The 16,203-nt window shown below is 48.3% G+C and overlaps 1 protein-coding gene across 1 annotated transcript in view; it reads left to right on the forward strand.

Annotated features, from left to right (window-relative positions):
• LOC311361276 (low-density lipoprotein receptor-related protein 8-like) overlaps window positions 1-13,324 on the forward strand; it is a gene marked incomplete at both ends in the record, with an annotated part of 80,669 nt that extends 67,345 nt beyond the window's left edge. The window contains 9 exon segments of the mRNA XM_084481455.1: window positions 282-453; window positions 1,701-1,928; window positions 3,199-3,317; window positions 4,053-4,192; window positions 6,669-6,810; window positions 7,887-8,039; window positions 8,889-9,215; window positions 10,856-10,924; window positions 12,879-13,324. Coding sequence (XP_084337581.1) covers window positions 282-453; window positions 1,701-1,928; window positions 3,199-3,317; window positions 4,053-4,192; window positions 6,669-6,810; window positions 7,887-8,039; window positions 8,889-9,215; window positions 10,856-10,924; window positions 12,879-13,324 — 1,796 coding nt within the window.
• Window positions 13,325-16,203: the final 2,879 nt, after the last annotated feature.

Here is a 16,203-nt window from a genome sequence, read left to right on the forward strand (position 1 = left end):
TCGTGCTTGTGTGTGTTTATTTACCTTCAAGTGAAGAGGAAATGAAAGGCTTAAATACTTCTAATCCTTGGATTGATGCCTGACATGTGCTCATGTCTGTTTATTTACCTTTAAGGAAGAGGGAATTAAATCATAAATACTTCTAATTCTTTGACTGATGATGGACATGTGCTCACGTCTGTTTATTCACCTCCAAGGGAAGAGGGAATTATAATCCTAAATGCTTCTAATCCTTTGAGTGATGTTCGACATGTGCTCCTGCGCGTTTATTCACCTCCAAGGGAAGAGTGCGTACCTGTTGGTCACCAACCGCCACGAGATCCGGCGCATTGACCCGGTGAAGCGGGAGTACACCCAGGTGGTGTCCACCCAGAAGAACGCCGTAGCCCTGGACCTGGACGTGGCCAACAACCGCATCTTCTGGTCCGACCGCTTCCACCGCAAGATCTACAGGTACCCCACTTACATCCCGCCAGGATTTGGGTGTCGCTTGCGGGATGGGAGGATTTGGTCGGGTTATGTTGATTGTTTTGTGTGCGGTTGTCTGAATGCAGTCGTAGATCTGCAAACATGTTACCTGTTCATTGTAACATGACAGACTTAGGATCTGTTTCTCCCCATAGTTAGACTTTTATCTAATGTGAGAGGTTGAGAATCATCCTCAAATCAATCCAATCCTAAATGCAAACAGTGGAGTATGAATTAAAGTTTTCCCTGCTGCACAACGTGAGGTTGGCAAAGCAAGAGTGTATGATAGCTGTAGGAATCTTTGGGATTTTTGGGAATATCTATAACCCAAACTGAGTGTCCCGCCGCTCCTTGCTAAGAGAGCAGCTCAGTTGGTTCCATTACAAAATGGTTGCCAGTGATAAAGGTCTCACAGAGGAGGCTGAAATTGAAAGGCTCTTTTCTGGAGAACACCTGGCTGACCCTCACCTCCGACGGCCTGTGTCAGGACAGATCATTAGCATGAAGGGCCAGGTGCTGTCGCTCCTGATAAGGGGTTTCTTTATAGCGGTGAAGCTAACCTTCCGTTGAAGCCATTTACCAATCCACCCCCAAGGCTACCGTGCAGTGCAGACAATGTGTGTGTGTGTGTGTGTGTGTGTGTGTGAACATTGTCACATGATCCATTGCAGTACTATTTAGCCATTAATCTATTATTTTGATGAATCTGTCATTTGTCCTATTCCTTTTCATCCCCTCCCATCCCTCTTGCCTCCCTCCTTTCTTCTCCTCCTCCTCTCTCCCCCTCTCCCCTCCCCTCTCCCCCTTCATACCTCTCTCTCCCTCCCCATACCTCCTTTCCTCTCTCCCTCCCTCCCTCTCCCATGCCCCCCTCACTCCCATCCCTCACCCTCTCTCTCCAACACCTCTCCCCCCCCCCCATACCACACTTTCCACCCCTATCCCCCTCTCTCCCCTCCCTATCCCCCTCCCCCTCTGTCTCCCTAACTCTCCTCACCACCACCCCTCTCCCTCCTCACTCCCCTCCCTATCCCCCTCCCCCTCTGTCTCCCTGACTCTCCTCCCCACCACCACCTCTCTCCCTCCTCACTCCCCTCCCTATCCCCCTCCCCCTCTGTCTCCCGAACTCTCCTCCCCACCACCACCACCACCCCTCTCCCTCCTCACTCCCCTCCCTATCCCCTTCCCCCTCTCTCTCCCTGACTCTCCTCCCCACCACCACCACCCTCCAGTGCTTTCATCCAGGAGGCCAGTGACCCCAGCCAGCAGGTGGCCCTGCTGTCCACCTCCCTGCAGGCCCCGGTGGGGCTGGCCCTGGACTGGCTCCAGCACAACCTGTACTGGACGGACGCCGGCCACAAGACGGTGTCGGTGGCGTCGGTGGACGGCACCCGGCGCCGCGTCCTCGTTGCCACCGAGCTCAGCGAGCCGCGCGCCATCGTCCTGGACCCCCACAACGGGTGAGCAGTGTGTGTGTGTGTGTGTGTGTGTGTGTGTGTGTGTGTGTGTGTGTGTGTGTGTGTGTGTGTGTGTGTGTGTGTGTGTGTGTGTGTGTGTGTGTGTGTGTGTGTGTGTGTGTGTGTTGGTAAGGTCAGAGGTTCGATTCCAGCTTGGGTCATCTAGGTTAGGATATATACACTTACACAGGGTGCGATTTGTTGAGGATGGGGGGGAAAATTAAATGTTTCATGTCTTTTTAGTTTGCATTATATATACATAATATATAAATATACATAATGGATAAAAGCAATACTCAAAAATGAAGTATTGTGAAATCCAAAAGGTTTTGAGAATTGACTTTTATTCTGGAAAGACATTAAAACAATATAACGTGCTTTGACCCTTCATGACTAAACAGACAGAAATAAACCTGAAATGGATGCTCATTTATCACCATGGTGTCTAACGGTGTTATAAATACTGTCCCACATCATCACATCCAATCTAGGGATCTTTCTATAAGCCAGCCACTCTGTCTAGAGACGTGCCTCCCTAGTCTGATGAACCGCGGCGCTGATGAAAAGAGGGATACCAAAAATAGAACTTATCAGACCTAGATGTCTTTGTTCTATCACAGTTCCCAGACATGTCTGCCGCGCAGAGTAGACTGGCGCAAAACATCGTCAACATCTTCATCCCCAACATTTTAGCTCCCCTGAAAAAGCACATTCTCATTGAAAGCCAACAGCCCCTTATCTTATGCATGTATCGGGATTATGTTAAGACTTAAATGTACTGGTCCACCACTCAGATGATGATCTGTCCTGTTCAGGTGTTGTATGAATGAATGTGGTCAGAAACACCTGACCTGTTTCGTGTAATGTTATGATTGTGGTTTTGTCTTGATGTAATGTGATGTTATATGTAATGGTGTTTGTTTGTTTTGAGGTTGGATGGATTGCCTGGATTATTGCCTTGATTACGGTATATGTAATATTATGTGTCCTGTTATGATTGTGGTTCTATCCAGACAATGTAATGTTGTGATCGTTGGTTTCTGTCTAGGCTACATGTTATGTGTCCTGTTATGATTGCAGTTCTGTCTAGGCTGTCTAGGTTCTGTTTATTAAATAATGAATAAATGTACAAATTCATTACTGACTAAAATTTAAATGAATGATTGGCTCAGTGTCATCTCTCTTAGTGAGAGGAGACCAGGTCCTCTGGTTGTGAAATGAAGGACACAGATCAAGATTAGATAAGGATAAGGTGATTGTTGGTTCCATCCAGGTTCATGTACTGGTCGGACTGGGGAACGCGGGCCAAGATAGAGAAGTCTGGAATGAACGGCGTGGACCGGCAGGTCCTGGTGGCAAGCAACATCGAGTGGCCCAACGGCATCTCGCTGGGTGAGGGAATGATGTCCTGCTGGGCTGGTGAAACCAATGAATTAGATAATGACTGAATTCAATAATTAATTGAATGATGAATGAATGACGAGGTGGTGAGAGGAGACGGTTCTGGTGTCCTTATTGTGAATGCATGAATGAAGCAATGAATGAATTAACACATTTATTAAATAATGAATAAATGTACAAATTCATTACTGACTAAAATTTAAATGAATGATTGGCTCAGTGTCATCTCTCTTAGTGAGAGGAGACCAGGTCCTCTGGTTGTGAAATGAAGGACACAGATCAAGATTAGATAAGGATAAGGTAGAACTAGATAAGAGTTGATTAAAACAACACATTTCTGTATTTGATCGTTTAAAAGTATGTGAATGCGAGTGATTGAAGTGCCCTTAAAGAGTGAAATGCTGTGTGACTGGTTTGAAGCTGGCTACTTAATCAAGCTCTGCATCGTCTTTGAAGTGTGAGCCATGGATAAGGCTTGATTAAATTTAATAGGTGTGTGTAGGAGGGATGATCTGACATTAAGATGTAATCGATATATCCCCTAATATGATTTGTGGCATCAGGAGTATGTAATGTGTACATAATCAATTTACAGCAAACATGATTGTCAGTGTGTGTGTGTGTGTGTGTGTGTGTGTGGGTGTGTGTGTGTGTGTGTGTGTGTGTAATGGTGTGTGTGTGTGTGTGTGTGTGTGTGTGTAATGGTGTGTGTGTGTGTGTGTCCAGACGTGGCCAACAGGCGTCTCTACTGGGTGGACTCCAAGCTGCACCTCATTGCCAGCGTGGATCTGAACGGAGCGCACCGCCGCACACACCTGTCCTCCGCCGAGACGCTGGGCCAGCCCTTCGCCCTGGCCGTGTTCGAGGTGGGTGGGGGTGGGGGTGGGGGTGGGCGTGTGTGTGTGGGTGGGTGTCTAAGTGATGTATTTGGGAATTCAAAGGGGCCTGAATCCAATCTTGATGGGTCGACTGCCTACCAGAAAAGTTAAATCCATCCATTATCTAGTTCAGTAGAATCAGAATGAATACGTTTTTATGAATATGTAAGAATAAAAACATAAATAATATAGGGTAATAAATCCTAAAATATGAATAATACCAACAGTATTAAATATAATATGAATAATCGTAATCATAATGCTAATCCAAATTATATATTATTATTTGTTTTATTATTATCTTAAATAGTATAATAATAAAATAATAACCAAATGTGTCTGTGCTGCATCCAATGAGACTTTAGCGCTATATTATGCTCTCTGTAATAATGAGCTCTATATATTATTTTGCTGCTATGGTACGGTAATTCATCTGCATCACTTGAAGGAAGACATTAACCTAATTGCAGCCTTCTCTGTTCTTCCATGCTTTGGTCTAGTTAAAGCTTTGAGCCCCATGATATTCCACCACTGTCACCACCACCATGATCATCATCTCCACCTCCACCAACATCGTCCTCACAACCACCACCTCAACCGCCATCTTCATCATCATCATAATCATCATCTTCATAAGCTTCATCATCTTATCATCATCTCTTTCATAAGCGCTTCTCTGGGACCACTGGTCTTACTGGGAGGCTAGCCGGGATTCTAGCTAAGTATGATTCACATGGATGGACATCTAGGGAGCTGCCTAGAGGAACACACACACACAGCGCACACACACACACACACACACACACACACACACACACACACAGAAACATGCGCACACACATATACACACACAAGCACGCCCACAAAATCATGCAGACATACAGCTACACACACAAACAGAAACACAGAGCGCACAGACACAGAAATTGTGAATGTTGGTCAGAAGCCAGTATTTAATGGTTGCCAGCATAAACCCTTTTAACTGCACATTTGGTCTCAGGCAAAATAGCGAATCGGATGTGATTATGCTGTGGTGTGTGTCTGTATAGAAGGTTGTGTGTGTGTTTGTGAGCGTGCTAGTGTCTGAGTGTGAATTGTAGGATGAGGTGAATATGTTTGTGTGTAGTGTTTGTTAATTACTGAAGGCAATGTGTGTGTGTGTTTGTGAATGTGTACCTGTGTTTGTTAATATGTGTGTGTCTTTCTGTGAGTGTTATTCAGTGTGTGTATGTTTGTAAATGTGTGTGTGTTGTTTTTCAGTCTGTGTGTATTTGTAAATGTGTGTGTTTGTGAATAGGTGTGGGGTGTTTGTGTGTGTGTGTGTGTGTGTGTGTGTGTGTGTGTGTGTGTGTGTGTGTGTGTGTTTTTAAATGTGTGTGTGTGTGTGTGTGTGTGAGAGCGATCTCCCTGCTGGCTCTTCTGCTGACACAGGAGACCCTCACAGGCGGTGTGCTAACCAAGTGAATGTGTCCCCACTGAGTGGTCCGTCCCCATGGGGCCCCAGGGCCCTCTCACTAACAGACCGGTCCCAACCCCCCCATACTGCATCGGGGGTTGGGGGGGGGGGTGGGGGGGTTGGTCTGTTCCCATGGCGATGCGATTGGAGGACAATAGAGGGGGAGGTCGATATTAATATCATCCACTTGCTTTAAATTGTGCCCATAATGTTCATTTGTTAAACATGACTCATTTCAGGCGCATAGCGGTTCCACAGAGAACACCAATGGTACCAGTGTGTAACACATCATCCACCAAAACGATCCACTCTGTCAATTTATCATTGGGAGACATCTGAGACATCTGGAGATTGTGTAGATTGGCTTACGATTGATTACTAACTCCTCCTGAATTCACGAATCAGAAACCCACGACTCTCCCGTTCTGGCTTCCTCCCTGCCTCTCTGTCTCTAACACTCCCATCAATCTTGTCTTCTCACAGTAACACACACCAGCGTGCGCACACACTCTCACACACACACACACACACACACACACACACACACACACACACACACACACACACACTGCAGCCATCACGTTCACTGTTTAACAATTGGACAGTACGTTTGTAAAGCAAAGCCAGCCACCCATGGCTCCATCACGATTTCTCTCAGAGGCAATTTGCTCTGCAGAGGAAATACCTTTCTGAACAAAAGCAGGGGCTGCCGGGAAAAAGTGCCAAGATTGTGCAAGATGTATAATTCAATTCAGTGTAATTAGCATTCATTACACTGTTGGCTTTGGTCCCTCCTTAACCTCGTTGCTCTCTCACTCCTTTTCCATTCCTTTCTCCCCCACCCCCTCTTCTCCCCCTCACCCCCTCTCTGACCTCCTTCGCTAACCCTACCCTCTCTCTCTCTCTCTCTCTCTCTCTCTCTCTCTCTCTCTCTCTCTCTCTCTCTCTCTCTCTCTCTCTCTCTTTCTCACTCCCTCCTTCTCTAACCCTACCCCCCTCTCTCTCTAGGACCGTATATATTGGACGGACAGGGAGAAGGAGGCTGTCTTCTCAGCCAATCGGCTGACAGGACAGGACATCCAGGCGCTGGCCGAGCACCTCAACGACCCCCATGACATTGTGGTGTTCCACCAGCTCAGACAGCCCCCAGGTGGGTTAGGTCCTGTGTGTGTGTGTGTGTGTGTGTGTGTGTGTGTGTGTGTGTGTGTGTGTGTGTGTGTGTGTGTGTGTGTGTGTGTGTGTGTCTGTGTGTGTGTGTGTGTGTGTGTGTGTGTGTGTGTGTGTGTGTGTTTGTGTGTGTGTGTGTGTGTCTGTTTGGGAGAGAGTGTGTGTGTGTATGTGTTAATTAGAGTGTGAGTGTGTTTTTTGGAGTGCAGTTTTGTGCATACGTGTGTTTGTGTGTGTGTGTGGGCGTGTGTGTGTGTGTGTGTATGTACAGCCTTGTGTGCTACCATTCTTGGCAGAACTTGTTTTTCTAATCCCGGCCTGTCTGTTGCATTCATCCACGCCATACATCTCCCTTTTCTCCCAGTGATATTAAATGCATTTTTGTAGTTGAACACATGTTGAACAAGGTCAATGATTTACACATTTTACTGTGTCCATTTGAACAGCGATCTCTATTTAGTTTAAAGTAGGTGCTGGGAGATGTTCAAATTGAAATGTTTAAGCTAATGTGAAAAAATATAAATAATTTCAGTGTAGTTTTGGATATCTAGCATGGCTGCTACCCCACGGCTGCTAAAGAACCAAGTGTATTTATTGTACGGCATATGCCATTTGGTGAAGCTCCTATCCAAGGCGCCTGACACTCTCAACATGAGTATTAACCTCCACTGGGGAACCAAACCCTCAACCCTGTGAATGGTTAGAATCATTGTCTTCCAGTAAAGCTCCACAGGAACAAGTCTATGGTGAATGGCCTGCATTATATGTAGCGCTTTTTTGTAACCAGCAGCCACCCAAGGCGCTTTACAATATTGCCAACATTCACCCATTCATGCACATATTCACACAACGACGGCGGAGTCAGCCATGCAAGGCGACAGCCAGCTCGTCGGGATGAGGTGCCTTGCTCAGGGACACCTCGACACTCTAGCCAGGAGGAGCCGGGGATTGAACTAGCAACCATGCGGTTACGGGCCAACCTGCTGTACCTCCTGATCTATATGCCACTTCCCATGTTTTTCCACTATGGCTCATCATGTCGTCCCTGTCGACCCCCAGGCCCGGACAGCTGTAACCTGGGCAGCGTGGCCAACGGCGGCTGTGAGTACCTGTGTCTGAAGGCGCCCCAGATCACCGAGCACTCCCCAAAGTACACCTGCGCCTGCCCCGACGGACAGGACCTGGGCCCGGACATGCGCCGCTGCGTGCCAGGTGTGCTTTTAATTGCAGGCAATTCATTTAACGAATCTGGCCGGCTGATCGTTAACGCCCCCCCCCCCCCCCCCATCCCCCTGAAGCCGCTCAACTAAGGGCCGGAGAGGAACCCGCCCCCCCGGCCCCCTAATCAATTAACACTTAGCCGGGATAGAGGCTTATCTCCACATGCTAATGAGGAGTAAATTACCTCTGGTATGATATGGAAGTGCACAGGGTTTAATTAAATGCCTAGTCAATGCCACTATTGGCTATTAAGCGGGGACCAAGGGGGAGTGTGTGTGTGTGTGTGTGTGTGTGTGTGTGTGTGTGTGTGTGTGTGTGTGTGTGTGTGTGTGTGTGTGTGTGTGTGTGTGTGTGTGTGTGTGTGTGTGTGTGTGTGTACGGGAGGTCATAGCTACCGCGGGCACAGTCAGAGCTAAATGATATTTTAGCGACGCCAGAAAAGTTGTGATCCGCAGGGTCTTTTACTCGCATGTCATTAAACATTAACATTACACGTACATTTCATGCATATTATAAATGTCACTTAAGGTCACTTCCTCACTTGTGTATATAATTTCCGCAGAATGCACCGTTTATTTATTGTTGTCTTATTTTATCGCACCTTAAATCTGTAGCTTATATATTTATATATACATATATATATTTATATACAACACAATATATATATATTCTAATTTTAATTACACTTTTATTTCTGACTCGCACGGTTGCACGGTTCAAGAGGCATGAAATCCAATCATCGCAACCCAATCATCGGTGACTCGTCTTTCAGTCGCGTTTAATAATAAAATCCACTTGAAACCTCATCACCGACTCCGCCGCGCCTCTCCCCCCTTCCAGCCGCGCCGAGGGACGAGACGCCCCCGCCCTCGTCTTCCTCCTCCTCCTCACCTCCCACGCGCTCCGACGCCGTCACCCGCGCCCGGGACGGAGGGGACGGCCGGCCCTCGCCGCCGGGCGCCGACGCCGTCTCCCAGGCCGACGGCGTCCCGCACCTGACCACGGGACTCCCGGGGACCCCGCCTCAGCCCCTCGGCCCCCTCCCCGCCTCCTCGGCCTCGGGCCCCGCGGGGGACTCAGAGTCGCTGGCGCCGGAGCCCACCGCCGCCCCCACGGTGAAGCTGGCCCCGCCCACCGAGCCCGGGGACAGCAGCGTCTCGCAGCACTGTGAGTGGCTGTCAGAGTGTGTGTGTGTGTGTGTGTGTGTGTGTGTGTGTGTGTGTGTGTGTGTGTGTGTGTGTGTGTGTGTGTGTGTGTGTGTGTGTGTGTGTGTGTGTGTGTGTGTGGTTGTTAGAGGGGGTGGAGGAGTCAGAAGTGCAACTTGTCTCCTGTGATAGGCTTACCTCATCGGCTCTGGGAAATGGTCACACATGAAAAAGAGTCATTTTTTTTTACACTGCATCAAAGTTTATTCTTTGAACTGTTTGTTCTTTGAACTGTCAGGTACGAGGAGTGTTTACCACTCAGGGCCAAGTGAGTGTTGTAGTGTTAAGGGAATCAGGGGAAGGGCAAGTCTTTGTTGGCAAGTACCACTGCCAGCCCTGTTCCTTCCTCTGCAACAGCGCTATACTGCTAGCATCAGCCCTGTTCCTTCCTCTGCAACAGAGCTATACCGCTAGCATCAGCCCTGTTCCTTCCTCTGCAACAGAGCTATACTGCTAGCATCAGCCCTGTTCTCCTCGCTACAACAGAGCTATACTGCTAGCATCAGCCCTGTTCTTCCCGCTACAACAGGGCTGTGCTACCAGTATAGCGTCATATTAAAGTGAGCGATGTATGAAGGCCTGCCACAGCCACGCTTGGCTGACCTTAATGAGAGACGAGGGAGGGTACACAGTGTCATTCCTGTCCATGCATTACCCTCTGTGTGTGTGTGTGTGTGTATGTGTGTGTGTGTGTGTGTGTGTGTGTGTGTGTGTGCGTGTGTGTGTGTGTTCAGTTCTTGTTAGTCTTCAGTCAAGAATATCTTGATGTAATAGCATACGCAAATTAGAGTGTGTCTTGTTGCATTGGGGTGTGTCTGCCTGTCCTGCCTATATTTTTATGGCTGCATGGCCTTGCTTTTATATATATACATTTATCTGCACTTATTAAGGATACAGTAAAGCCTGTTTACAAACGCTGTAATAGTGTATGTCAATTGGTTGATATTGTTATTGCTTTAGGGGGTGTGGCTCTGTGCTAATGCAGTTAGAATAGAGCGAGGGTGCATTATATGTTGGGCGGCGGAGCTGTATGCTAATGCAGGTGGAGTATAAATCAGGTGTGTGTGTGTGTGTGGCGGGGAGGGGGGGGTCAAGGGCAGTGGCAAGGCAGCAGTCTGTAGCCTCAGGAAGAGACGATGACGATGACGAATCACACACAATTCATCATTTTTCCAACTTTTGTATAACCTTTTTCTCACTTTCTCTCTTGCTCTCTCGCTCTCTCTCTCTTTGTCTCTCTCTCCTTTCTCTCGCTCTCTCTCTCTCTCTCTTTCTCTCTTTGTCTCTCAATCTCCTTTCACTTTGTCTCTCTCTCTCCTTTCTCTTTGTCTCTCTCACTTCCTTTTATCAATCTGTCTCTTTTTCTAAATCAATAATTTGTAATCACCTCTATCTCCATCTCTCAACTGCATACTCAGTTGCCAACCTCTCTTTAGCCCTCAAGCTCCTTTCCCCCTTTTGTGTCAAGACGTTTCATACCACACCTGTCTTGTGTCTCTGTCTATACTTCTATATAAATGATATCAAAATATATTATATTACTTCTAATAATGAAATAACATGTTTATTGCTTTATCTCTCTGTCTCTCTGTCTCTCTCTAGCTGGAGGAGATGGTTTTATCATGGGTGAGAACCTGACTGTGGCCGTGCTGGGGGTTGTAATCCCCATAGGTGAGTCACCACACCCAGCTCCCCCAGACCCCCATCCTCTCTTTCTCTGTCTCTCTGTACCCCTACAGGAGGGTTATAACAATGGGATCCGTAGTTTCTCAAAACAAGTTCATGGCAGCCATCTTGGTGCTTCTTGGCCAAACGTCCTTGAATAGTGGAACTAGTGGTTTCTATTGTTATTAAAATGGTGAAAAGGTACCAAGATTGCGGCTTCGAATGTGTGAGGCATTTCTTGTAGCCCAACCATAGGGGGTGGTAGCTGGTGTCCATACAGCACCCATCTGCAGTCTAGACCGTGACCTACATGTGGAGGTGCTTCTGGTACACAGACCCACCACATATTATACACAGTACAATAAGCAGTACATTCTCATCATCACATCAACGGTCAGATAATTACACTCTCTGTGTATAGTGTTGCTCAATACAGCATTCCCTTTTTCCCATCTTTAAGGCATGCATGTATTCACCTGGAAAAACTTTTTTTTTTATTGTGGCCCATCGAGCCCTTTGGTCCCCCTTCTGCAACCCAGTTATGGCTCGCGGTCCACCGTTTGGGAACCGCCGATCCAGACCGCATGTGTCCGTCCCTCAGCCGGTACAAAGCAGGTCAACTGCACGGTTGCCGGTTCAATCCCGGTTGCCCGGTAGTGCTTTTGAGCAGCGTGCATAGCAACATAACGGCCCCTCTACCTGCTGCTGTCCAGCTGGGGCTGTCTGGCGGATGCGTTGCATGAGAGCGCCGGTGATGCTTAGGCTCGATAATTCCCATCCATTACTGGAATTGCTCAAATGATTATCATTACGTCATCATGGCATGACTACCCTCCTCCACCTGAATAAGCACACCTGCCCCACCGCCCGCCCCCCCCCCCCCCCCCCACCCCCAACCCCTGCCAGGCATCCCTCCGCCCCACGCTCAGACAGTGTGTGACCTCCACGTTGGGTAGGTGTGGGGGTCGGCGTTCAGTGCTCATTCTCTGTGTGTCTGACATCGCTGTCATGCTGCATTATTCATCGTTCCCCCCCCCTTGCTGGCGCAGCGGTGTGTGTAGTGTCTGGTACAGCTAAAGCCACAGGGATTTCAGTGCACAGCGATGCGTATTTGTGTCGCTGTTGGTTCGCCGGTGTAAAGTTGTTTCTGGGGGGAGGGGGGGGGGATAAACCTTGAGTGAGATATTCAGAGATCTAACTGTCCTCACTGCAGGATTCTGGAAGATTCTAGACTGCAGGATTTGCAGATTCCTGAGATTCTACAGAGGATTCTTGAATCCCCTCTAGAGGATTCTAGAATGCGCAAAACACTCTTTTTTCTGAGGATCGTTGAATTCTGTTATTATGACACGGCTGTACTTAACGATTATTATATCTGATATATTCGCAGAACCAGAACTGGTGATTACGCCACAAACTCAGCATGCTCCTCACGACGGGCATCCTGTCTTGTGAGTTTCAGGGGAATTGTGCATAATTAGAAGTGAAGTGTAGCCGTGAGGGGACGGCTGCACCCCGTATTACAAATGCAGAATCCCGGTATATATAAATATGTAAAGGACCCCCACCAGGTGGCCCACATGCTCATGCATCTCCCGTTCCATAGAGTAAACAAAACTACCACTTCCAGGACCTTGTCCTTTCTGCTTTGGTTTTAAGAATTATTCAACTGAAAAAGCGATACCTAATTACGGGCTCCCCTCCGCCTGCCTGTCCCCCCAACTGTGCACCCGTCCCTCGTCCCATTTCACCACACGGTTCTCGTTGAGCCTCGCTAACGCTTCGCCCCATCTCCCCCCCCCTCTCTCTCCATATCCCTCCCCCCCTCCCCGGGGCTACGGCTGCGTGTGTGTGTGTGTGTGTGTGTGTGTGTGTGTGTGTGTGTGCATGCATGCGTGTGTTTGCATTTGCGCGTGTGTGTGTGTGTGTGTGTGCTGGAACCCCCCCCCCCGTGACGCAGTCCCTGTCGTTGCCACAGTGGTGTTCGGCCTGCTGTGCACCGGTGTGTACGTGGTGTGGCGCAACTACCGCCGCCACTCCACCAAGAGCATGAACTTCGACAACCCCGTGTACCGCAAGACCACCGGCGAGGGCGAGGAGGACGAGATCCACATCGGCCGCGCCGACGCCATGACGCACCACGGCCACGGGCAGCAGCAGCAGCAGCACCACCACCACCACCACCACCACCACCCGTACCCGCCCGGTGTGGGCATCGGCGTCATGGCGACGGGCGGAAGCGTGGGCGTGGGCGGCGGCGGCGGCGGCAGCGGCGGAGGCGTCGTGGGCGGGGGCAGCGGAGGTACCTGCCCGCAGTTCATCACGCTGCCCCTAGGGGGCGGCATGGCCGACCCGGGGACCCACTGGTACACGGAGCAGCCCATGCTCTCCCCGTCTTCCAAGTGACCTCTTCCCGCCCCTCCCCCCCTCCTCAACCTCCTCTCCTCCCTTCACACCCCACCCCCTGCGCTGACGGACGGGCAGGGGGGCGTCAGGACTGACCGTCTCCCTTTTGGGGGCACGTATCGCGAGGTCAAAGGTCACTCAGGCTCCAAGGTTCCAAGGAGGACAAGGGCGTTTCTTTTCCTTTTTTCATACTGCAGAACTGTGTTTCCACAAAGCCTGGATTTCTATGTGACTCAGAACTCATGGAAACCGTCGCTGTGACCCGGATCCGTTTTCGGATTTCTCTCTGGACTCATTCAAATATATCTCAACCGTTACCGAGTAATAAACCCCGGAGATGGTCGAACTTCCTCGTCATCGGTCAGCTTGCAGTGCGTCATTAAGGGCTGGAATAACAAGGCTGACCCCTAACCGGCGAGACCCACCTTGGAGTTGGTACCTGGGGTTGCCCAGCGGGCTGTGTCTCTGTCTGTGTCACGATGCCACAGGGCAGGGCTACAGAATGATGTCGCTATGTATCGTCTTTGGTCCTGGGACGTACCTTCCTTGGCCGCTGTTTGGTTCCCGTCGAAGAGCCCATCGCTGTGGGAAACCGGGCTCTAAAAGGAAAGCAAAGACAGATGCAAACAGGGGGGGGGGGGGGGGGGGGGCAGAGGGGAAGTAGGACAGCACCTTTGTCCGAAGGGGACATTCCCCCCCGCCCCCTTCTCCCTCTGGACATATCATCGTTATCACGATTCTTCCTTGGCCCGCTCTCCTTTACCGTCCACGGACATGTCGTGATGCATTCAATCTGTTTTCGTGTGTTCACGTTCGTGTTTTTTGGTTTAGTTTTAGTTTTTCCTCCTGAAAGGACTTGTTCAAGGGCGGGCACCGGCGTGATTTCCCGAGGCTGTGCACGGCCGGCATGAGATCGCTCAAACCTTTACCTCAAGTAGAGTGACTCCGCTGAGAACTTTTGCTCAGGAGACGTGGTCTGCATTGTTTTTCTGCAAAGATGTTGCGAGATTAATGATCCGCGAGTTCTGCGAGAGGAAGTAGATAATGAACGTTTTTCCTCAAGAGGCTCTGCATAGTTCGGTCCGAGGCGTTTTTCGTGATAAGCAATAGACTGTTTGCGTTTGTTAACGGGAGTTGAGTCAACGCCATGAGTCACTCGGTTATGCTGTTCCTTCGTGTGTCGGCGGGCCAGAGGGTGACCTCATCTGTCGTATGTTTTGTGGGTTTGTGTTCATGTTCTTTTTGGATCGATTGAAAAAGCATGCACACATGGTGTATACCCCCCCGCAGCAGCGATGCTCCGATCCAACGTGCACTTTGATCACGTGCACCTAGCTCTGGGAGACAACCACGGGCAGCATGCATCATTTGCCAAACGGACACACCCACACTGACACAGATAAATGTGTTTGCGCACACACTCTAACCCTAACACACACACACACACACACACACAAACACGTAAATGTGTCCACCCACACACAAACACACACACACGTGCATCTTTGGTTTCTGTGTATATGTTTGTGTGAGTCTACACGTGTGCGTGTGGGTATGTCTTAGGTGTGTGTGTGTTTGTGTGAGTCTACATGTGTGTGTGTGTGTGTGTGTGTGTGTGTGTCGGGGGGGGGGGGGGCTGTATGTCTTCAGTGTGTGTGTGTGTGTGTGTGTGTGTGTGTGTGTGTGTGTTCAAGACTGCAGGTGTGTGATGATGCTCCTACCATAGCCATATTTGAACCATTTTGTAAGCTCTCTGTTGCACAACCCTCTTAGAATGCCTTCTGTACTGTGCAGGTTTGCATGGTGTGTGTGTGTGTGTGTGTGTGTGTGTGTGTGTGTGTGTGTGTGTGTGTGTGTGTGTGTGTGTGTGTGTGTGTGTGTGTGTGTGTGTGTGTGTGTGTGTGTGTGTGTGTGTGTGTGTACAAAACTAAAATGTATGTGTAATGATGGAGAGTGTTAATGGGGATCATTTTTGAATCATTGATATGTAAATAATATGTTTTCGTATGGCAAACGTTTTTTTATAATGTATTATAAAAAACATCTGTAAAAGAGAAGCTGTACATAAAAATTGTAGATAACCCAAAGTGTTGACAGTTATATTAATTTATTTGTATAAAAACAGAGCACTGCAATTTCCTGCATTGTAAGAAACTGTAATTTATTCACAAGTGTTTGTTGTGTTGTTTCTTGCCCGTGCATCATTTTACCGTATACTGTTATTTGTTTCCATTCTTCTGTGCAGCTCTTTGCTTTTCCTGGTCACAAGTCACTACTTTCCTCTCCCAGAATATGTCAACACCTTCAGTTTTTTTTTTTTTTTTTTTTTAATCTGCTGAGTTTGTGTTTATTTGTGCCTTTTTGGTTTACTCTCTGTTGACGTTCTGAACCGTTTGCATCCAGGATGACACTAGAGGAGACACTGCAGTAGGCCTGCAGCCCCGCTCTGCACCATGGGAAAACACCTTCCATCAGTTGATTTCCTGTCATGTTATTTTGACTATCTCTATATATTGACATATAAAATTTGATTGAAATGTTCTATTTCTGTATTTGTGTCATTTTTTTTTATTTGTCTTTGGAATGAGATAGTGTGCTGAGGGTATATCTGTATATATTTAGTTTCATAGATCTAATAAACTATAATTTCTTTATACAATGACAACAGACAACAAATGTTATGGTGAGAATCCCCTTTGCTGAAAAGGCTTTACTGATTCATAAATCGGAACAATCGAAAGACTGTTCTTATATCACTTCACTAATCAATGGCAGTTACATAAACCAAAGCCTTCCTCTGCTATGGCCTATAAACCCCATCGCCATTATCATTATTAAAACCAAAAGCTCACTGTTCAGATCAGTGTACATGTTCTTGT

The sequence above is a fragment of the Micromesistius poutassou genome (assembly GCF_964030765.1).
Source record: "Micromesistius poutassou genome assembly, chromosome: 16".
Taxonomy (NCBI): Eukaryota; Metazoa; Chordata; class Actinopteri; order Gadiformes; family Gadidae; genus Micromesistius; species Micromesistius poutassou.